The 23,162-nt window shown below is 37.9% G+C and overlaps 1 protein-coding gene across 2 annotated transcripts in view; it reads left to right on the top strand.

Moving 5' to 3' along the window:
- Positions 1–3,021: 3,021 nt before the first annotated feature.
- LOC131029748 (ultraviolet-B receptor UVR8) overlaps positions 3,022–23,162 on the top strand; it is a 41,934-nt gene continuing 21,793 nt past the window's right edge. Inside the window, exon 1 of one of the 2 annotated variants that reach the window (XM_057960391.2) lies at positions 3,022–3,290. In XM_057960391.2, coding sequence (XP_057816374.2) covers positions 3,089–3,290 — 202 coding nt within the window. In that variant the 5' untranslated portion in view covers positions 3,022–3,088. The remainder of the gene's footprint in view (positions 3,291–23,162) is intronic. The other variant, XM_057960392.2, reaches the window with a different exon arrangement.

Raw genomic sequence — 23,162 nt, 5'->3', positions numbered from 1 at the left:
TTTTTTACAAATTTTAATTGAAAAAATAAAGAAAATCTTCATACAAGTAAATGAAAAAAAATCCAGAACAAATTTAGCTAAAAATATCACTTTTTCCCAAAAGAATTAGACTATGGCAAATGGAAAATCTTCCAAACAAATCTAACAGTAACGACTTTGAAAAATCATAAGAATTTAACTAAAACATATTACGGTATCCCACAATCGAATCCACAAAATCCTTGGTGTATCCTTGGGGAATTCAATACTCGACTATAAGTGTAAGAAAATCATTTGTACCACTGCGCCAAATTCTGGTTCTTGTTAGTCAACTGCAACAACATCTGACATATTCTTCCCGCGATTGCCACTCTGAGAAACAACCGTAGCCATACCATTAGTTTTTTTTGTGGGGGCAGGCCTCAGACACATGAAAGACCATAAATTTAATTTCAGCAAACTGAAAATCTAAATTACTGTTTAAAAACTAAAAACCATTGGCTACTGACTTTGTAAAATAAATTTAGCACTGAAGTAGTGGCTTGAAACCAAAAAAAAATCAAAACTATGCATCTGATCAATGGAAATATATAACAAAGAGTAGAAATTAAAATTTGTACTACTTGTGATCATCACTGACTAGAAAAAATCCGTAAGCTGCAGAGGAAGCTTCATGCAATGGTGGTTGCTATTTTTGCAGAAAAAGGCTATTAAATTATAACACAACAAAAGAGCTCATTTGTGGAAGCCCCAGATTTGTCCAAATTTGCTCAAACAACTGGTTACATCCCATTGGATCCGTCTGCCCCAGCATTAAAGAAGAAGATAAGATTTTTGACTTTGTAGGATCTTTCCAAATTTCCTTTTCCCAGTGGAACTATTGATACTATAGAAATAAATAAAAATTTTCAAATAAAAGGAAAAATAATCATTTTTATCATGACTGTAGCAAGTATAAGCCCATAGGAAAGGAAATAAATAATTTTGATAAAATTATGAAAATGTAAAAATAATAGTGTAGCTAGGGAATCAGAAATCATCAAAGCAAATCAATATTAGCCATAACTCAATCACAAAAGCTCAAAGGCAATGATCAATCCTAATTACATCCAATAGAGACATGAAAGCAAAACATTCAAGATTAAAAACTAAGCAAACCAAATGCAGATCTGAATATCTCCTTCATGTGGCTCCATTGTCCTTCTTTCTTCTTCAAATAGCTTTGTTTGTGGATCTCACCTACAAGTGCATACACATGCGATGAAAGCAAGTAGACAAGATAGTAGCGCAAGAATACTCGAAGCGTGATTGATTCGACAAAGTAGTAATTCGAAAAAGTGATTAGTTGGGATTGAAGAAAATCATCCAATTTATAGACAAATTGGAGAAAATATCAAATTAGCATGAATAGATTCGAATGGAAATTGCAAATCAAGAATGTCAATTATGACAAATTATGACAAATTTGCACTTTCTATGCAAAATTGATTGATTGATAATTTATGACAAAATTATGACAACTTTCTATGTCAAATTTGATTGATTGTCAATTATGACAAATTATGACAAATTGAAATGTCATTCCCATGAAATTAGGAGGAAAATAGGAGAGAATTGAAAAAATAGATGGAATAGAAATTAGGAAATTAGGAATTAGAAATTGATGAAAATTAGGAAATTAGGAATTAGGTGAATTAATTAATAATTTTTCATTTATTAATTAATTCACAAAGAGGGAATTTAAAAAATTAGGTAAATTAATTAATAATTTGTCATTTATTAATTAATTCACAAAAAGAGGAATAATTAGTTAGCCAATTAAATAAACATTTAATTGTGACTCGAAGACTTAGGATAAATAAATAATTTATTAATCCTAGAGGGGGAAATGTCAAACAGGGTTAAATGAATAAAATCATGAAACCCTAAAAGATGAATGAGAAAATGCAAGGATGACAATTAAGTCTTGACAAAGGATAATTGATATCGATTCGATTTGATCATGATTCTGACTTGATAAAAGATCAATGTTGACAAACGATTTGATTAATAAATGTGCCAATTGACGAGGAACAATGACTAATTGATCCAAATTGACACAATTGAGAAAAATGAAGATTGATGACAAATTGATCGCAAAAATGACAAAATTGACAAGGACAAAGATCGATGACAAAATAGATTGCAAAACGACAAGATTGAAAATGTCAACGATCGATGACAAATCGATCACAAGACAACAAGATTGATGACAAATTGATCAAAAGACAAGGATCGATGACAAATCGATTGCAAGTTAATAAGATTGAAAACGACAACGATTGATGACAAATCGATCGCATGATGACAAGATTGATAAGAGGACAAAACCCTAATTAGGATTGACGATGTCCAAAATGATGACAAATGAGCACGCACATTGATGCGATAGGATAAGATTGACCAAAATCATGACTGAAGATTGTTGTCGACAAGACCAAATTCGAAAGTGAGACAAATGAAGAATGCAGAAGAAGGACTCGATGCTCGCAAATGATAAAGACCAAGTGCGCAACATAGAAGAAATGTTAATGCGACGCAAAAACCTAAAATAAGGCAATGCGCCAATGTTAAAGTATGACTCCACAAGCGTTGACCATTTTTAGGTGTCTACAAATAGAACTATAGAAATAAAATAATTTTTTAAAAATTCAATGATATGATTGGACAACTAAAAGAAATAAATTGCATCTAATGGATGCATTAGTATTCCTCGTAGGAACTAAAAATAGATTTCAATCAAAGATATCTTTCGATATACTTTATAAAGACAAGTATGCTAGTGATATTACAACAACAACTTGATTTTAGTCCAATAAAACTTCCAAGTTTTTAGATCAATCAAACTAAAAGCTAAATATAATAACCAATCAGATCATTAATATTAAATTTTAAAAAAAAATTAATTAAAAAATTACCTCTTTTCTACACCTCATTGTCGTGTTGCTTGTAAAGTTGACCACATCCTCCACTACTATAAAAGAAGGGTATAAGCTCTTCCCGGGGTCATAAGTGAAATTGTGTTTTGGGGCAAGTGAGGTGTAAGTAGAAGGATCGATTGTGCAGGAAAATGAGGTGGGAGGAAGCCAGCACACCGGCGAAGAGTGCACTTTATGTATGGGGATACAACGATTGTGGGCAGACAGCTCGGAGGGCGAGTCGGCGCTACACCAGGATTCCAAAGAGTGTTGAAGATTTGTTGTGGGTGGACATTGCATGCGGCCGCCAGCACACTGCAGCCGTGGCCTCTGATGGCTCATTGTTTACTTGGGGTTTGTTTGCACTTACATTGCCACTGTTTTTTTGTTTGTTTGTTTGTTTGTTTTTGTTTTTAATTTCTTATTTTACTTGTTGAGCTTGCGAGAATAGGTTTTCCAATACGAACCCTACCGTTTATTACAACATATGAACCCAATTACCGTCTAGAAAGCTTGCAGCTGGGATTCGCACTTGTCTCTAGGGTCCAGGTGATTATGATTGCTATAGAATTACATATAATTAGGATACCTCCAGCGCCGCAAATGGCTGAGCGCGCTGATAGCCCAAAGACATACTTTGTGCTTGCCGGGACAAGAGGGTTTTTCTCGTCGTTACACAAATTTTCAAGTAGTGGCAAAACTGTAAGTTTCCAAGTGGCGAATGTCCAGAATAACTAAAGTGGATCGACTCTTAGAGCCCTTTCACGAGAAATTTCGAGTCTAAAGATAAAATCCAAAATACCAAAAAATAGAGATAATAACCTTCATTTTCATGACAACAATCTCATTTGTAGTACTGAAAGTCTTTTGCCTTGCTTTTTTGTTGAGTCAGGCTCGGCTTGGGTATCGATCTTGCCAAGCCAAATACAAGCACAACATTTTTACCATGTGCCCTACCTGGTTGGGTGTTTGTCTTGAACAAAGATTTATGCTGGGTTTTAAAACTTGTGATTCGGTAAAACTTTGACAGATCCAATTTTGACTTGGACTTCAACGACGTGGTTAATTAAAACGTATTTAAATTCATTAACTCACAAAATTCGGCAAGAATAACGAATAATTGCCAAAAACTCGACAAAACTCAACCTAGTTGATAATGAGTGAGTTTCGCGGCCATATTTGTGATTTGCAAGTACTTGTGATTATGCGAGGTTTGGGCCTGTTTTAGGACTATGGGTTTATGAATTAGCTCATAAACCAAACACGTAACTCTTGGTTGCAAAGAATCATAAAAAACCTAGCAAAACTTAGCCAAGGTGATAAAGAGCGAGTTTCTTGGTCATCTTTGTGAATTGCAAGTACTTGGTGATTTATGTGAGGTTTGGGCCAGTTTTAAAGATTACAGGTGTGTGAATTAGCTCATAAACCAAACACTTAATTCTTTAAGTAAAATTGGGCCAGTGAAGGGGACGTGTTGTGGAGGTTTGGGAGTGTTGTGGGAGTTTTGCTAGGGTGGGGAGAGAACCCCAATTTATAAAATATGAGAGACCCTGGGGAGAGAACCCCAATTTATAAAATATGAGAGACCCTGGGGAGAGAACCCCAATTTATAAAATATGAGAGACCCTCTTTGTTCGGAAAAGTGAGGGAGATGTCTTGGGGATAGCGAACAAAGATGGAACCTTTCCCACATGAAATAAAGTTGACATCTGCTATATGCCTTTGACATCTTTTTGACAATTACCATAAAAAAATAAGTCAATAAAAATATTTAAAAGAAGAAAAAGGCCTACCAGGACCTTATGCCTTAATGTAACTCGTGAAGTTTGACTCTATTTCATTTTGCATTTCCAATAATAAAGGGAAAAGCAAAAAGAGGAAGAGGATTTGCAGCAAGTGGCTCAACCATATTTCCTAGGTAGGTTGAGTTTTCATTATTTGTTTAAAGTTCTCAACTTTTATGATTGCCATTTTTTGGTTTGTTTGTTCAATACATTGAACCAATGTAATTTATTCAATACATTGAACTAACTTGTGCATTGGTTGTGTGTAAAATTAAATACAATGTTACCAACTTCCGCATATACCTTGGGTAGTTCCGTATCAGGTATGGATCTCAATTTGAATAAGCCCTAGGAATAGTTTGGTGAATCCGAGATGTACCTAGGTAGAATTCAAAGGTCTAAGGCATATTTGGATTAACCCTTGTTTAGCATTTGAGAATCTTTATAGGTAGAATGAGCAGTGCATCTCCCTTCATTCGACTTGTCGGTCTTCCTTGAAATTAAACAAGTAGTGCACATTTCTAGATCCATGCACGATTATAATCTTCTTGACAATAGTTATATGGATGAATTGTTGTGCTGCATATATACAAGTTTTGAGCTACAAAGGCTACTCCTTGTTCAAGGGGTATATCTATGGGTAGTGATATGGTTGTTGATAGATAAGTTAGAGGTAGGCATTCTAAAGCCTACTTTGTCTTAGTATTTTATGTGGGGATATGATGCATTTAACAATCCATATACTTTAAAGGCTTAGTCAATATAATCTTGCCTTGTTTATTTGTCTTTCTATTGCTGAATTTTGTCTTGAAGATTATACCAACAGCTAAACAATAAAGAGCATTTATCAATGTTTGATTGTCAATTATTTTATGTATTAAATTTTATATATTTTGTGCAAATTATGGCTTTTTTATATTTAATATTATACATATATTATATGGTCATGCTTGGTTGTACTCAACTTGGGTAAAAGAAAATTGGTACTTGAATCCAAACCTGAACTAGCAACACAAGTTCAACAATCAGATATTTTATTTTTCATTTTTCACATTATATCTTTTGTTTTTGTTATAAATATTTTTTTGTTTTCCCATGAAACATGTCTTTTTTTTATCTTACACTTGAAATGGGCAAAAAAATCACTTTTTGTTTTTGTTTTTGTCTTAAATATTTTTTTGTTTTCCCCTTTATTAGGTTATCTTTTATTGTACACTTGAAATGGGGAAAAAAACAACTTTTTTTTTGTTTGCACTTTAAATGAGTTAAAAAAAATTGTTTTTTTTTAATAATTTTTTACTCCCAAGTGCTTTACTTTGATTATCCTTTTAAGATGTTGGCCTAATGTGCCAAGGGACCATACAACAAGAAATACAAACAAGACACAATTTGGGGGAGGGTGGTGGCATTGAGAATGCGACATTCACACCCTTGAATGGAAGGGAGATTACAATAGTTGACACACCCCATATACATATGATTTGCAAAGGGGCTGGGCTTTGCACAAGCTCCCACTTGTTGAGCTGAATGAAATAATTTGATTGTGTAATGGGGAAATCTCTACCCAATTTGCTAGTGGCTTTTTTGCTATCACTTATAGACATGTTTGTACAATTCTTGTAGTTCCAAATTTTAAAGTGAAAGTAATGGAGTTGAAGGGAAAAAGAAAGGCCAAAGGTTTAGCTTTAACCCCAACTACACTTTTTTTCAACATGAAGACTTGAGAGGTGATGGATGTATTAATACTAGAGGACTAGGTGTTGTTGCAACATTTGCACCCTAGAATTGAAGGGCAAATTGCTAGAGTCAATACACAACTACGTATATTTTGGAAATGGGTTGGGCTTTGTAGTAAGCTCATATGAGGAGAGGGCTGAAATAATTTGGTCGTGTAATAGGGAAATCTCTACACTATATGCAAGTGGCATTTTTGCTTCGACTTTAAGGCATGTATTTATAGTTCTTGTAGTGTCGACTTCCAAGGTGAGTGCAGTGGAATTGAAAGAAAGAAGAAAGTCCACAAGTATGGCTTCAATCTCAATTGTACATTTGTTCAACACGAAGGTTCAAGAGGTGATTGATGTGTTAGGAGAAGAGGACCGGGTGTTGTTGTGTACATTACCATGTTATAGGTTAAGGGGCAAGTATTTGATATTTGTAATATTGTAAAATAATGTGCCCTTATGGAAAAGGGCTCCCATTGGGACAGAATCTTGAGATTCCATTGTTGGCACTCTTCACCATATGCCATTAGTATTGTAAGAAGTCACAAAATATAGGGGGTCATTAGGTGGACTTGGACTAGCATTTTTGATCCACTATTTATAGTTGTGTTGAAAAGTCATGTAAGTGTAAGAAGTGCCTCATGTTGGATTGCTCGGGAGTTGTACTTGGACCTATTTGTCATATCGGTCAAACTAGTCAATTGGGAGTTACATTCTATGTTCGGAGGCGTAACTCTTAGAGTTGGGGTGCATGGGTTGAATTTGGACCACCTTGAGTTATTTTTGGCTCATAGTTTTGGTAAACCATTCGTGGTTCCTCAAGTTTCATTTGCCTATATATTAAGGGCTTGAGATGGGGATATTATGTCATGTTTTATGTAGAGTTATGTTGTTGGAACTCCTCTACATTTGCAGTGTTGGCCTCATTAGAGCACAAAGACCTTGATGTTGTACTGTAATCTTTGTTAATGATTAATACATTGAGTTTGATGCTTTGGAGGTTGGATTTTTCCTTTATGAGAGATTTCCTAGGGTACATCTAGAATCACATTGTGTTGTGGTGGTTCTATTATCTTCTAATTTCTTCTATTCTTGTTCTCATTGAAGTGTTGTTACTATTTTGAAGCTTTGTTGAAATTAGGTAGATGAAAAAACTTCTTTTATTCTCCCCATTGGATTAAGTAGGATTTAGTGCATATTTTGCTTCAGTTTGTATCAATCCTAACTAACTTGTTAAATCTAGGGAGGAGTTGGGCTTTTTTGTATTAATATTGGCTTGTGTTGGAGTTTTGAAGTTGATCTTATGTTTTAGGAAACATATATGGCAAACACTTCTAGAATGGAGGTGGAGAAATTTAATGGAACAAACTTTGAGCTTTGCAAGTTCAAGATGGAGGATCTCCTTGTTGATAGAGATTTGTGGGTAGTAGTTTTTGGACAAAAGTCCTTTGACATGAAAGACGAAGGTTTGGGTAGCGATTGATTGAAAGGCAAGGAGAAAAGTTAGGCTTTGCCTTACAAATTCAATTCTTTTGAATGTATTAGGGGGAAACACCATTAGGAGCCTTTGGAAGAAGTTACAAATTTGTACTAGACAAATTCTTTTTTTGACAAGCTCTTTTGTGGATGAAGTTTTACTCTTTGAGGATAAGTGATGGGGATTTTGTGATAAATTACTTGATTGCATTCAACATTGTGTTGAGTCAATTAGCATTTGTGGATGTGAAAATGAACAAGGAGGATCAATACATAACCCTTTTATGTTCTTTGCCTAATTTGTGGGATAGCATGGCAATGACAATAGTAGCACTATCTCAAAGCTAAAGCTTGATGAGGTGATTGGTGCATTAGTCTTTGAAGATGTGAGGTAGAAAACATTAGAATCGATTAAAAATCCTTAGATTGTTAGTAGTTGTGAGGGAATTTGTCTTTCAGTTATTTTAGTGGTTCTTCAATTTGTGCTATCATTGTTGTTGGTCGTTTTTCAAATGCATAACAAGTCTAGGATTACTCATTGTTATCAATATGTGCAACACAATGTTGTGATTGATGTCAACTCAATATGTGTTGTTATTGATGTCAACTTGTGATCATTGGTGAAGTTGAAGAGACATACAAATATTGTGTGGTGGGACATTTGAGAGAGATGGTTTGACATGTACTTAACATGATTGAAGGCAGTTTAAAGAATCACTAGTTGTATGCATGGCGGTATATCAGTTTGGATAGTTGGTAATTATATGGCAAGGCATTGCTACATATGTGTTATGCTTTGGTTGTGAGATGCAATTGCATTTGTTGATGGCTTCATGTTCAAGGAGGTAGTTCGTTAATATTTGGGTCAGATTTATACTTGCTTGATGAAGGAAATTTGTCTAAGGCATGAGCAATGCACCTTTCTATGTTTGGTAGTTAGTTTTTTTGGTTTGCACCTTGGCGCATTGCGCATTGCATTTTCTAGCTATGCGGTTCTGGAGTTCAGTTTGGCAGTGTGAAAAATGACTATTTCTTGAATTTCAATTCATATACATGTCTACAACAAAAGTTATAAGGGTTTCACTCACCGGACTATAATTGAACAGTGTAATGAGTCTCAATTGACTCACTAGAATGCTACACATTCTTCCATGGTGATTGGTATGCTTGTGTGGATTTGGGAACATGTTTAGGAAGGTATAAGGATTCAGTGATATGTGTTTTAGGTGAATTGGTGCTTTGCAGTGCTATATCTTATATGTTGAAGTGTCACAAACTATCTAGGTTGCCTTGTTTCTACTTGTTCAGTGAGTTTATTCTTTTGCGCCAACACTTGGTGTTTGATTTCTTTAGGAGATGATTGTAGAGAGGGTGCAGATGGTCTGCATTGTCCTCATATTGGTCTGCATGATGATTTTGGTTTCTCCTTGATGATGTAAAGGCTAATAGATGACAGTTCTGACAATGGTGTTGATATTTGGGCCAACAGGTTGAGTTCCCACAATTGCGGTTGATCTTGACCTACTTTAATTGCTTTGAAGGATGTGATAAGATGTGTTTGAGGTTCAACTATGCCTTCGGTTGATCCACAACCTAATTTTGATGTGCGATATATATGTTTGGAGTCGACCTATCTTGGGTAACATTTCATTTGATAGGTCTTATTTAAGCCGACCTAATTGATGTGATGAAGTGTTGCGAAAGATGTATTCGGATGAATAGATCTTTTGTGAATTGAGTGAATTGTGATAATATATGTGAAATAATTTGGTGATGTATCAATTGAGTATGAAGTGTGTGGAATCGATGTGACAGAGTAACAATGCTACAAAAGGGGCTGCACCGTCAGCATGTGTCAGATGCTTACTCTACAACAATTTATGTTTGTATCTTCCTTGCAATATTCATGTATCTTGCCTTGAGGCAGTGAGTCTCAGCGTGCAAGTCCCTTGTATCTTACCATAAGGTAGAGATCCTCAATTTGCAAGTCCATCGGGGAGCAATGAGCTTCCTTGGGAGTGTGCCTAAAACAAACATTGTAAATTTCTGTTTCATATAGTTTGAGTTGACTCTCATCGTGGTTTTTCCCTCCTTGGGTTTTCCATGTCAAACTCTTGGTGTTCTTGTGTGGTGAATACTTTGTTTCTATTCTTTCCTTTTGCATTCGGTTGTTTTCAACACTCACTTTATCTCCTTTTAAAGTAAGCACGAGGACCCTCAAAGATTCTAGCATACTTTCCCTCTATAGTTGCAAGAGTGATCACCAAATAGGGTAAACATAGACAAATTGGTAGACCTTTAGCTGTCCACATCACCAACACAATCAAAATCCATGAATTGTCACATATCTACTATCCTACTCAAAGTTTGTCATCCCCAACAAAAAATACAACACTCTAATGTGTCTTTAAGACACTTGAAGATCCTCTACACTATAATCCAATCCAATGCTCCTAGCTGTACACATCACCAACACAATCAAAATCCATGAATTGTCACATATCAACTATCCTATTCAAAGTTTGTCATCCCCAACAAAAAATACAACACTCTAATGTGTCTTTAAGACACTTGAAGATCCTCTACACTACAATCCAATGCTCCTAGCTCGAATTGGACTTTTAGGACACCCATTGCTTGTGAAATGTTTATTTTGAAATTAATGAATGCTTGCATGTTTGCAAAGTAACAAGATGAACCAACGATATTATTTATTCAACAATGCATAGTATGATTAATACATTTCAATGTCTAGCTTAACAAAGCCATATTCCCATATAATCAACTTACTCAACCAAGTAACCACAAACTTTCTTTTAATTTACTAACATGTTTAGTTATTGACCTAACAACTTGACATTATTCTATAAACTACAGATGTAATAATTCCAAATTCCAAACCCCCCTCCCCCTCGTATTACATCACTCTAAACAAGGGGCTGGACAAACACAACCTAAATAAATACCACGTGAAGTAGGACATACATACAACTCACTAAGCATGACAAATTAACTAGGACCCACCTGATTGAACATTTCAATGGATGCCTCAGCTATCCATTAATACTTATGAATCAAAATATACCGAACTATTCGCAAGTATAACACTTCTATTGCAAATCAAGAGATTCACTTTCTATAAGTACACCACTTCACATGTGAATTGAGACATATTTGCTATCCACAATGCTACACTCCATCTATGAATCAAGACATACTCACTATCCACAATTATAATGGTCTCCTTGTGAACCAAGACATACTCCATATCCACAACAACAATTCACCTATAGATTGAGACACATTGCATATCTACATGTACAATACTTTATCAATAGATCAATACTTCACATTCACAAGTACAAATTGAGACACACTCCATGTGCAACACTACACCAATAGACCAATACTTCGCATCCACAATTACAAGTACAAGGAAAATATCTTCCATCCCCCTTGCTCCAAAGGGGTATTAATGCCTTTTTCCTATGGGTCCTCCATACCTTCTTAGATATAAACCTTGGCATGTAGCATGCAAAGTCTAGGAGCTTCAAAATCACAAGCATGAGGTGACAAAATAAAAGTTCTCATTTGGAAGTTGTCAAGTTCTTGTTAGGATAAGTTGTCATCATCCTTGTAAAATCTACATCATTGTATTAATATCTCAATTATATGTTGTAGATGCATTCATAAGGAAGGGGTTAAGGGGTAATTGTAATTTAATTATTCCTTGTTTCTTTTTCCCTCATGTGGACACTTAGGAAGGGGGTGAAAGACAAAATTATAAAGATAAAAATGGTGAGTATTGAACTTCCCATGTTCAGAGTCTAGGAAAGAGAGTTAAAGGAGGGAATGAGAATGTTGTTTCACATTCCAAAGAAGGAAAACCAATGGCCAAGGCATGGGGAATTGAAGAGGCAAATTTGGGTGCCCATTTTGGGCCCTTAAGGCTTCTCCACTTCTCTATATATTAGGGTTCTTGAATGGTGTAATGTATGAGGTGATTTAGAAGTACGTAAAAGGTGCCAGAATTGGGAGTAGAAGGAATATTGTTGTATATATCTCATGTATTTGAAGATTAATACAATCTTGGCCTCTTTCTTGTGGAGTTTTTATATGGCCGATTTTTGCTAGTCTCCATTAATGGTATTCTACAAGTAAGCTCCTTTTAGATGAATGGTTCTTCGTGATCATAAGGGTTTAATTTCAGATTTGCAATCAGTTTTTCAGATTTCTATTTGTGGTGTCCACCTTTATTGTAACATTTGGTATTAGAGCGTGGTCAATTGTGGTGCTTGTGGGTGGAACGAGAAGGTTTTTTGTACTACAATTAGATTTCTGGTGATTCTGTTTTGCAGATTTATGAGTGGAAGCCATGGCTACATCAACTTCATGGTTGGATTTGGAGAAATGCAATGGTACCAAGAATGAGTTATGGAAACTAAAAATGGAGGACCTTTTGGAGGAGAGAGACCAATGGATGGTTGTTAGAAATGAGAAGAAGCCCACTACAATCAATCAAGATGAATGGGAAAAAATGGATAAGAAGGCTTGGGGCACAATCTAGTTATGCCTTGCTGATTCCATTCTCTTGAATGTATCAAAAGAGAAGACTACATATGCCTTGTGGAAAAGGTTGGGTGAGTTATATTAGGCTAAAAGTTTGGTAAATAAGCTTGATTTAAAAAGAAAATTATTTTTCTCTCAAGATGAGAGAAGGTGATTTAGTAGTTGAGCATTTGAATTATCAATTTGATTTTGAGTTAACTTGCCTCTATAGATGTAAATTTCGCTTTGTCCTTTGCTTGAGTCATGGGAGAATATATTTCTTGCATTTAGAGCTAACTTGATAGATCATCCCAAGACGGACAACCTTGTTGCTACTTTGCTTTTAGAAGAAATAAGGAAGAAATCTAGTTTGGATGCAAGCAAGGATGCTTTTCATGTTTAGGGGAAGGCCTTAAGAAAGAGAGTCAAAGGGAGATAATAACGCGCCTAAAAACAAATCCAAGGGCCATTCTAAAACTCTTGGATTGAACAGAGTTAAATGTTGTAATTATGGAAAGAGAGGGCATGTAAAGCAAGACTCCAAAAATAAGAAAAAGAATTGGTACTTTTCTACAAAAAATTCTGATTAAAATGACGAGGCTTTAATCATTTCATGTAATAATGTTTCTAATGAAATCTGGTTGATTGTTGTAGGATGCTCATACCATATTACTCTGCATAAGGAGTGGTTCTCTTCGTATTAGGCATATGATGGTGGAGAGGTTTATCTTGGTGATAACAATGCATATCCCATTAATTGAGGGAAGGTAAAGTTTTGGTTCAGTGGTGGGAGAACGAAATCTTCGTTTGATGTCTTACACGTTCTTGGATTAGCAAGCAATTTAGTTTCAGTTTCAAAGTTAAATTATTTAGGAATGAAAGTGACATTTGATGAAGATGGTTGCAAGATAGTGAGGAGGAATTTGGTGGTAGCAATGGGGTAAAGGACAAGGACTCTATTTAGGTTGAATGCCTCTACAATTAGTAACTCCTCTGGCATTATAGGATGGGACATATTTCTAAAAAATTATTAAAAACTTCAATGAATAACAAATTCGTTGATGGTTTATCATGATTTGATGAGTATTCTAGCCTTTGTGAGAACCGTGTTTTTGGTAAACAAAATAGGTCATTGTTTCCTAATAGAAAATATGAAGTAATGAGAAAATTAGAAATCATTCATTCAGATGTGTTTGGTTTGGTATATGTTGAGTCTATTGGTAAATCTTGGTATTATGCGACCTTTATTGATGATGGCTCATAAATCTGAAGTGTCTGCTAAGTTAAAGAATTTGAAGACTTAGTGGAAAAACAAGCAGATTGTAAAATAAAGGGGTGTTGAGATCTAATAATGAAGGTGTATACTGCTCTTAGTATTTTGATAATTTTTGTAAGCATGTACTACTTTGTATAATTAGGCAAAGTACTACTTTGTATACACTTGAGCAAAATGGTGTGGGAAAGAGGATGAGCTTAACCCTAATGGAAAGAGCTAGAAGTATGTTAAGTGGTAGACAATTGGACATATGCTTTAGGGCAAAATCTGTTTGTACAGCTTGTTACATGGTTAACATATCTCCTTGCATGACTTTTGATAAAACTCCTTATGAGACGTGGATAGGTAAAAAGCCACTTGTTACTTTTTTTAAGGGTCTTTGGTTGTGATGCTTATGTTCATGTGCCAAAGGAAAAGTGGTCTAAGTTGGATCCAAAAGCACAAAAATTGCATTTTCATGGGATATGGTGAGAATATAAAAGGTTACAAGGTTTTTGAGTCCACTAATCAAATCAATTATTTTTTCTAGATATGTTATTTTGGGGAATTTAGAGCTGTTCTTGTACTTGAACAACCAAAGGAAAAGACTATATGTAAAACAATGCACTTTGAATTGAAGTAAGAAGATGCACATGTTGAAGAACAAGAACATGAGGAAGAGGATGGAGGAAAGAAGTGGATTCGAGTGGGAGATCTCAACAAATTGAAGATGTAAAACTTGAAGAAGAAAATGTTGAACAAGAAGCAGAATCCCATAGTCCACCCTTGAGAAGATCCTCAAGGCAATGGAATCCAAAAGGCAATGGAATCCAATTGACAGATATAGACCACCAAATTTTCCTTGTGTATTTGCTTTTCTTGGTATTGATGTTGAACCAAGGTCCTATAGGGAAGCTATTCTTTTAGAAGAAAGTGAGTCTTGAAAGGAAGCTATGAAAGAGGAGATCATGGATCTAGATTTATGTGCCACCCAAGATCTTGATCCTTTTCCCAAGGGAGGAGTAGATAGTTCATTAGAGAGGTACAAGGCGAAACTAGTGGGCAAGGGTTTTCGAGAGAGGGGGAGTTGATTTTGGTGAGATTTTCTCTCTTGTTGCTAAATTGTCTTCGAATAGATTTCTCTTATCCATTACTGCAGCATATGATCTCGAGGTAAAGCAAATGAATGTCAAAATTGAATTCTTACGTGGGATCTTGAATAGGAAATATTTATGCAATAGCCAAAGGGTTTTGAAGTAAAAGGAAAGGAACATCTAGTATGCAAGTTTAAAAGGTCTCTTTATGGTTTGAACAATCACCTCGAATGTGGTATAAAAAGTTTGATTCATTTGTGATGAAATTGGGCTTCATTAGAAGTCAGGAAGGTCATCGTGTATATTTTAAATGTGTTGATGAACAGATACTAATCATTGCCTTATATGTGGATGATATGTTGTTTTTCTCTACAACAAAAGGAATGGTTAGCAAGCTTAAAGCTCAAATTTCAGGTGTTTTCTAGATGAAGGATTTGGGGGCAACCAATTACATACTTGGAATGGAAATCAAGATGGATAGAGGTAAGATAAAGTTTTGGTTGATACAGAGCAAGTATGTTGAGATTAATATACGCAGATTCAATATGTATGATTGTAAAACTAGCGAATATCTCTTTACATGTAGGCACGAAGCTTACATTAGACGTGTTCCTAAATTGAGGATGATTTTGAGGACACGACTTATGTGCTCTATGATAGTGTGGTTGGTAGCGTGATGTATGGAATGGTGTATGCACTAGGCCAGATATTGCTTAAGCATTGGGAGTTGTAAGCAGGTTTATGTCTAATCCACAAAGAGAACATTGGAATTATGTCAAAAGGGTGTTAAGATATTTGCAAGGTATTCTTGATCATTGTTTGGTTTGTTTTTTGTTCTAATCGTGTTAAGATGTTGGAGACACAAGGCTATGTTGATGCAGATTCGACCAATGGTTTTGACACTCAGAGATCCACTAGTGGCTATGTATTTACTTCGTTTGGTGGTGTAGTGAGTTGAATGAGCAAGATGCAACCCATGGTTGCTTGGTCCTATTGTGACCTAATCACACATCACCCCATCCTAGATAGGGGCCCCCCTTTGCTTTTTGGCCCTTTTGGTCGTTTGGCTTTCGTTTTTGTGTGTGTTAGTGGCAATCTCTTCAATCTCTCCGCGTTGCAGGTGTTTGAGAGTCAGTTGAGGTTAATCTGCTTCTCTGTCAAGCAAATTCTGCGAGTTCTAGGGCCTGTTTTGTCCTTTTTCTAGGGTTTTGCTTTCTGTCCTAGATTTTAGGGGTTCCTGTTAGGGTTTTGGAAAAACTAAGCATATGACTGGAGTCAGGACCCTTCAGGGGACCTCCTAGCAAAATTTGAGCCCAAACGGAGTAACTTTCTATTTTTAGAAAGTCCCTATTTTTTAGGGATTTTTTCGAGTCCCAGAATGTCGCCATTTTGCCAAAAATCAAACTTACTATTTTTAGTAATTTCTATTTTTAGTAAGTCATCCTGCGCCCTGTCTTGGGCTCTAACTCTCACATTTTGGAAAGTTTCTATTTTGGGAAAGTCTATTTGTGGCAGGATCAGGGTAGCAGGCAACAAAGAGTCAACATGCACAATCACTTCTAAATCTGGAAAGTTGAAAGTAGACAAGCAGGGGTCTAAAATGGCTAAATCTGAAGAATCATCCCTGAAATGGAAGGTCAAAAATATTCAAAGTTTGGAAGTCGTTCACAAGCAGGAAATTCCGCCTCTCCACGGATAGAGTGAAAATGTGCCCAGGTCAAGCCTGGGGCGCTGAAACCAAGGAAGCATTCACAACTACAATTTTCCACCTCTCCATGGACAGGGTGAAAATGCGCCCAGGTCAAGCCTGGGGCGCTGAAACCAAGGAAGCATTCACAACTACAATTTTCCACCTCTTCATGGACAAGGTGAAAATGCGCCCAGGTCAGGCCTGGGGTGCTAAAACCAAGAATGCATTCACAACTACAATTTTCCACCTCTCCATGGACAAGGTGAAAATGCGCCCAGGTCAGGCCTGGGGCACTAAAACCAAGAATGCATTCACAACTCCAATTTTCCGCCTCTCCATGGACAGGGCAAAAATGCGCCCAAGTTAGGCCTGGGGCGCTAAAACCAAGATTGCATTCACAACTCCAATTTTCCGCCTCTCCATGGACAGGGCAAAAATGCGCCCAAGTCAGGCCTGGGGCGCTAAAACCAAGAATGCATTCAAAACTCCAATTTTCCGCCTCTCCACGGACAGAGCAAAAATGCCCCCAGGTCAGGCCTGGGGTGCTGAAATCAAGAAGGCATTCACAAGTGGAAAATTCATGAATCCTTGGCGTGGTAAAATTTCACCCAAGCAAAAAATTTGAAATTTTGCCTAAGGCACGTAATCCAAGGAGTCAAGGAAGGTTAAAAAACAGAAATTCCCCTCGGACGAATTTTCAATTATGCTATTTTTTAGACATCAAATCTTGGCCAAACATGGAAATTTTTATAGATTCTGAATCAGGACGAAATTCCTCATCCAATGAACTTGACTCCTAAAATTTAGGAAGATCCCTAAAAAATAGGGATATGGAGAAAGGTCGGGAAAGTTCCTTCGACGACACGAGATGACAAGTTAGAGTTGAATTGAGCAAATCCCGAGAAAGATCCTGCAATCTCCCTCCAAAATTGGAAAGAACAGAATCAACGAGTTGGCAAGAGGAATCTTCCAAAGTATGACGCATGACTGGGAGCATTTAAGGAAGGTTCTAAATTCGAACTCACATGCATGGGAAACTGCCTTGCATGTCGTAATAATTAAGGAAAGTATGATGCGCCATAAATGCAGTTACTTATTTGATACCTCTTGAGAATTGCATATAAGTAGGAAATAACATTTCATTTTTCACGTGCGAGATTCAGGAAAGAAAGAGTGAAGAAGTGAAAAGTTTTCTATACTGTCTCTATTTCATCATTTTGAAATATTCCCAGGATGGCGGAACCTAGCAGGATAGCTAATATCTCTAGGCAAGCAATGATCAAAGCAGAGACGAAGGGTTTTCTTCCCCATTCTCGGTTGAATTCAAGATGGGAAGAGATCAGTGACACCAACTTCGGCACGTTCAACTGGGCTGCGTTCAAGATAAGAATGTTCGAGACTGCAGGACACAATCCATCTCCGACAGCTATCAAGATTGTGAGAAGCGAAATAGTTGCAGCCGTTGGCTTTCCTCCCGCCATTCAATCCCAAGATCTAGTCTTGGAATGTGCAGCACGTTACAATCTAGAGCGGAAGACGATCTCAATGCCAGACGACAAGTTACTGGCAACATTGACTCCAGAGGCGATTGGTGAAGCCTTCGGAATCCCTTCACATTACTCCATGACATACAGGACCAGCAGCAGAGCCCAAGCAGTCTATGAAGCAGGCCCCACCAGGTGCGCTGATTTGATCAACAAGCAATGGTTGCTGAAACCTAGAGTGCACGTTTCCAAGATGCCCAAGACTCACAATCTTCGAGTTCAAGCAGGAATATGTGGACATGATAAAAATGCTGAGCAGAGTAATGGGATGCTCGCGGTGAACTTCGAGCCTTGGATGTTCTTCTACATTGGCGAGATCATGAATTCTAATACATTGATTGACTGGGCCAGATCAATCAGCCATTACTTGCACGAACAATTGAAGAACCTGCAGGAGAAAAAGTCTCAGTCCTTCTTCATGAGTTCCTATCTGTTCTATATGCTGGCATGAAGGGGTGGATTCGATGGGCCACCAGCAAGAGGAATCATGGGCTCCGGGCCAGCTCAGCTAAAGGTGCATGAATGTTATCCTCAGCTACATCTCCACAACGTGAATTCCTACAAGTTGGCAAATGACACCTTCACCATGTATTTGACACGACTTATGCAAAATAAGCCGCACATGAGGTTGTCTCCGCAAGCAAGTGCTTTGGTCCAGAAATATGGCGTTGTGTTCCTGCAGTTCCCCAAGTTCACCTACATCAGGACACAGGGTTTCTCCTTCCAATCTTACAAATTGCCTAGATATCCGTCAGATAAGCTTATATTGCTCGAGCTCATGAGGCAATTGACTGCCTATGACCAGCTGCAGAAGAAGAAGAAGAAGAAGCAGTCTATTGAATTTCCAGTTGTCTTGGGGGATTTCATGGAGATATGCCTAGGATTGGAGGCCGTTGAAAGTGCAGCAAGCGAGTTGGTATTCTGCCGACTACCATTTTACACTTCCAGGGCCCAATATGATCCTTACAGCCAGATCAGGAAAGTTGCCGGTGTCAAATTCATACACAGATTTCACTTGGAGGATTACTGGGTTGGTGCCGAGGATGACTTTGAGGTTCGGAGAAGAATGCACTCCAGACCGCCCCTCGACATTATCAGAATAAGTGAGATCCATCAGGTGCCAGACTAGGTGAAGGAAGACTCAGATTTGATGCAACCCGAATTCGAGAGGATAAAAGATCAACCTATCCTATTGCCAGATTGGTCGGAGCCGGAGGTAGATGATTTGAACATTTTGGCTAGGCCAGTGCTAAAATTCACTAAGCACCGGATTGACAGGCAGACAAGAAAGTTGGTTGAAAACCATGTCCCTCTGACATACCAGTTGATGGGAAATCTGGATTCTCATAGCAAGGCAACTGAAGACTCTTCACAGGGTCCGGCAGGAAGAGAGGCCCGGATAGAGAAAGGAAAAAGTGCCCCAAAGAGGCCAAGGATAACAAAGACGAAGGATGCTCAACAGGAAATCCCGCGCGTGGTTCAGCAGGAAGCCCAGCAGGAGGAGCCTCCACAAAAGAGAATGAGGACAGGAAGGGAACATTCACCAGTCAGCTCCGCGAGTGTACAAGAAGTAGAAATGTTCCCACATCCCGCAGGACCACTTCTAGGAAATGTTCCAGCACCTGATATACTCAGCATCAATGCTTCACAGGGCTGCCATCAGCCAAGAAGTTAGAGGCAAGAGGTTTCCCTACGCCTAGAAGAGGTTCGCCAGGATAATTTCATATAGACTATCCCTGGCGAAATAGAAGAGGAATCTCAAGAACAGGTGCATGCAGGGGAGTATAGGCATTCCATCCCCGCGCTAGATTGGTTGGTAGGTAGATTGGGGAATGAAGCAAGAGGGGAGCCCAATCCTGCTCAGGAATTAGAAGAATTATTGAAGAGGATGGATCAACCACCGGAAAGGAAGGCCCCCCGGAAGTTTTCCAAGGTGGTCAGGGAAGAATCTGGAGCCTGGACCTTGCACATTGCTGAACCTGCTGTGGATAGGGATAGGAGTGAGATTAAGCAGGAAGATTACGTCATCAGACAGGTGGATCTCGACCATGCTTCCACCGGTCAAGTAATGGGAGATTTCGACAATTCTTCCTTTGCCATGAAGGAGAAATTGCTGAAAACAAAAGCAAAGTACAAGCGGCTGAAGGAGGAAAACGAACTTCTATGCGAGTATGTCAGGAGTTTCAAGAAACCCCTCAGGGAAGCAGGTCCTTCAGCCACTCCCCCTCCCTTCCTTCCTAAGGAAGTAATTGACGATGCGGAACTTACAAAGGCAATGGCACAAAATTCCTGAGAATGGATAGAGGATGTTTATGTTGAGGCAGGGAAATTTGTAGAAGATCTAGCTCAGCTCCATTCAAGGTTCGTGGCCCTTCTAAGTAGATTGGAAACGGCGGAAGAACTATGGGAAGACGTTGATGTCTACCAAGACTTAACCATTTCCCGACTCAGGGCTCTGATGAGGATTCCAAGGCAAACACTGGTAGACGGGAAAGTAATCCAGGAGAATGAAGCCTACGACTTTAACCGATGGTTCTATGCCATATGTTCAGGGAAAAACACCCTTGATAAATTCAACATTGATTCCGTCACCTTGAAGGAATCCATCAGAGGGATACAGGAAGAAATCCTCAGTGCCATGCAAGCTTTATTTTCAAGAAAACTCAGCGACGGGGGAATAACAGTGAATTCTTTGAAATCCCAGTTGCATGATTTCTTCTTCGTCGGTTCGTTTCCCAAAGAACATTTTGCAAATGTTTCTTCATTCTTCGGTATGATGAAGAAAACACAGGAAGCCATGGCGGATTGGGAAAGTTTCTTTTCTAGAAGTGAAGAGGAGATTGCCTTGATGGAATTCAACATCAAGAATGTGCCAAGTGTCTCCATCGGAGAATTGGAAGCCATCGTCGGTAGGTTCATTACTTACGCCATTAATGAGCAAGATAATGGCCGTCCTTTTTTGGATGAAAGTCTTTTGACTGAACCATGATGGCGTATTTATGGCTAAAGGGAACAATTGACTAGGCGCGGGACTGGTCAACGCATGCCACCACAGGATAAGGGAATCTTCTTGCATGTCGTCCCCTCATAATGGTTTTATGACGGATTCTTTTTGCATGTCGCCGTCACTTGAAGGGTGATGGGTATTTATGACGACGTCAGTTATATTCCGAGCATGATCATCATCAGGGGCGCTATTTTGGGCCCTTTTAAATTTATTGTAAGTGGGCATAGTGGGTTAGTTAATGCAGATTCCCACCTTGTTGCATTATGTGTGGAGAATCTTTTGGGCAAACCCTAATTAGGGTTTTGCATGTAATCTTGGTTGAGACCTATATAAGGGGGTGACCCCCTCATTTGTAAGGGGGAGAGACTATAGTCAGAGATTGTTGCTAAGAGTTTTTGAAGCAAACACTTAATACATTGTTCGATTGTTGGTGTGTTCTTGTGTTGTTTCGGAACTCACATGGTCTCGTTCTCTTCATAGATTAGATTTGTTTTCATGCAATTAGATGAACTGGATTTGATAGGATCGCTTGTTGCCAAATTCCTGCTCATACTTTTGGTGTGCAGCTGATTGTTGCATGCCGTGCAAAGTTAGTCTGAGCCTCGTTATAAGTGTATGTTCAACTTCGATTGTTAGAAGAGATTGTTCTATCTGATGGTTTCTTTTGACGATTTGAAAATCTTTAGCACTCCCCCTGAAGATTGCACCGCCTTCGTGTAAGTTGTGATTTGCTGGCAAAGCGAAGCGCGGTTGGATTTTGCACAAGTTTATCCCGTCTCCTTGTTCCTAGGATTAGATTACCTTTAGTTTAGTTTCCCTCTACCCTATTCCTATTTACTTTCTGCATATTTCATAATCCGAAAATCTAAAACTTAGAGCTTCATTGCAAATCATCCGCGTCAATAAATTCTCGAGCTTGCATAGATTTCTTCAACATACGTAAGGCCCCTTGGATTACCAGCAATCACATCGGCCAACTGAGTCACATCCGTAGCATAAAAGGAACCTTGGAGTCGGTTGTCTGTTTCTCCTACTATATCAGCATGCAATCGTACTTTGATCAAGAGAGAGTGAAGTGACCGTTGGGCAACTTTATTCTGTGTTGGACGCCGTCATTAAAAAACACGTCAACAGGTCCACTATGGAAGTAGAGTATTAGTGGCTACACATGCCTTCAAGGAGTCAGTTTGGTTACAAAGGTTGTATGAAGGTATTGGGTTTGATTGTAGGACTATTCAAATTGGACGTGACAGTCAAAGTGCAGTTTGTTTGACAAAGAATCCATTGTATCATTCTCGCACAAAGCATGTGGATGTTTAATACCATTTTGTTTTAGAAACAATTGAAAATGGACAGGTAGTGCTGAAGAAGTTGGACACCAAATAAAATGTTGTAGATTCATTCACCAAGCCTATTAGCATATAAAAGTTTTGTTGGTGCAGAGAGGCCATGGGCCTCGTTCCTAGTACATGATTTTTTTGTATTTCTATGGATGTATTTACAATGTATGATGTCAAGAGGGAGAATGTTAGGATAAGGGGCTATCATCCTTGTAAATCCTATGTAATTGTATTAATATCCCAATCATATGTTGTAGATGTGTTCATAAGGAAAGGGGTTAAGGGTTATTTGTACTTTATTTATTCCTTGTTTCTTTTTCTTTCATGTGGATGATTAGGAAGGGGGTGAAGACAAAATAATAAAGACAAAAAAGGTGAGTGTTGAACTTCCCATGTTTGGCGCCTAGGAAAGAGAGTTAAAGGAGGGACCAAAGAGGGTTCACCAATGGACAAGGCATGGGGTATTGAAGAGGCAGATTTGGGTGCTCATTCAGGCTCTTTAGGCTTCTCTACATCTCTATATATTGTGGTTCTTGGATGGTGTAATGTATGAGGTGGTTTAGAAGTACACAAAAGCTGCTAGAATTGGGAGTAGAAAGAAGATTGTTGTATATATCTTATATATTTGAAGTTTAATACAATTTTGGCCTCTTTTGTGTGTAGTTTTTCCCTTAAGGGTTTTCTCCATGTAATTCTGGGGTTGTGTTGATTCTATGAGACTGGCTGATGCTTATATGGATGGTTTTTATCATAGTCTCCATTAA

This window comes from Cryptomeria japonica, chromosome 9 (genome assembly GCF_030272615.1).
Source record: "Cryptomeria japonica chromosome 9, Sugi_1.0, whole genome shotgun sequence".
Taxonomy (NCBI): domain Eukaryota; kingdom Viridiplantae; phylum Streptophyta; class Pinopsida; order Cupressales; family Cupressaceae; genus Cryptomeria; species Cryptomeria japonica.
Note: the sequence above shows the minus strand (reverse complement) of the source record. Positions and strands in the feature narration are given on the sequence as shown.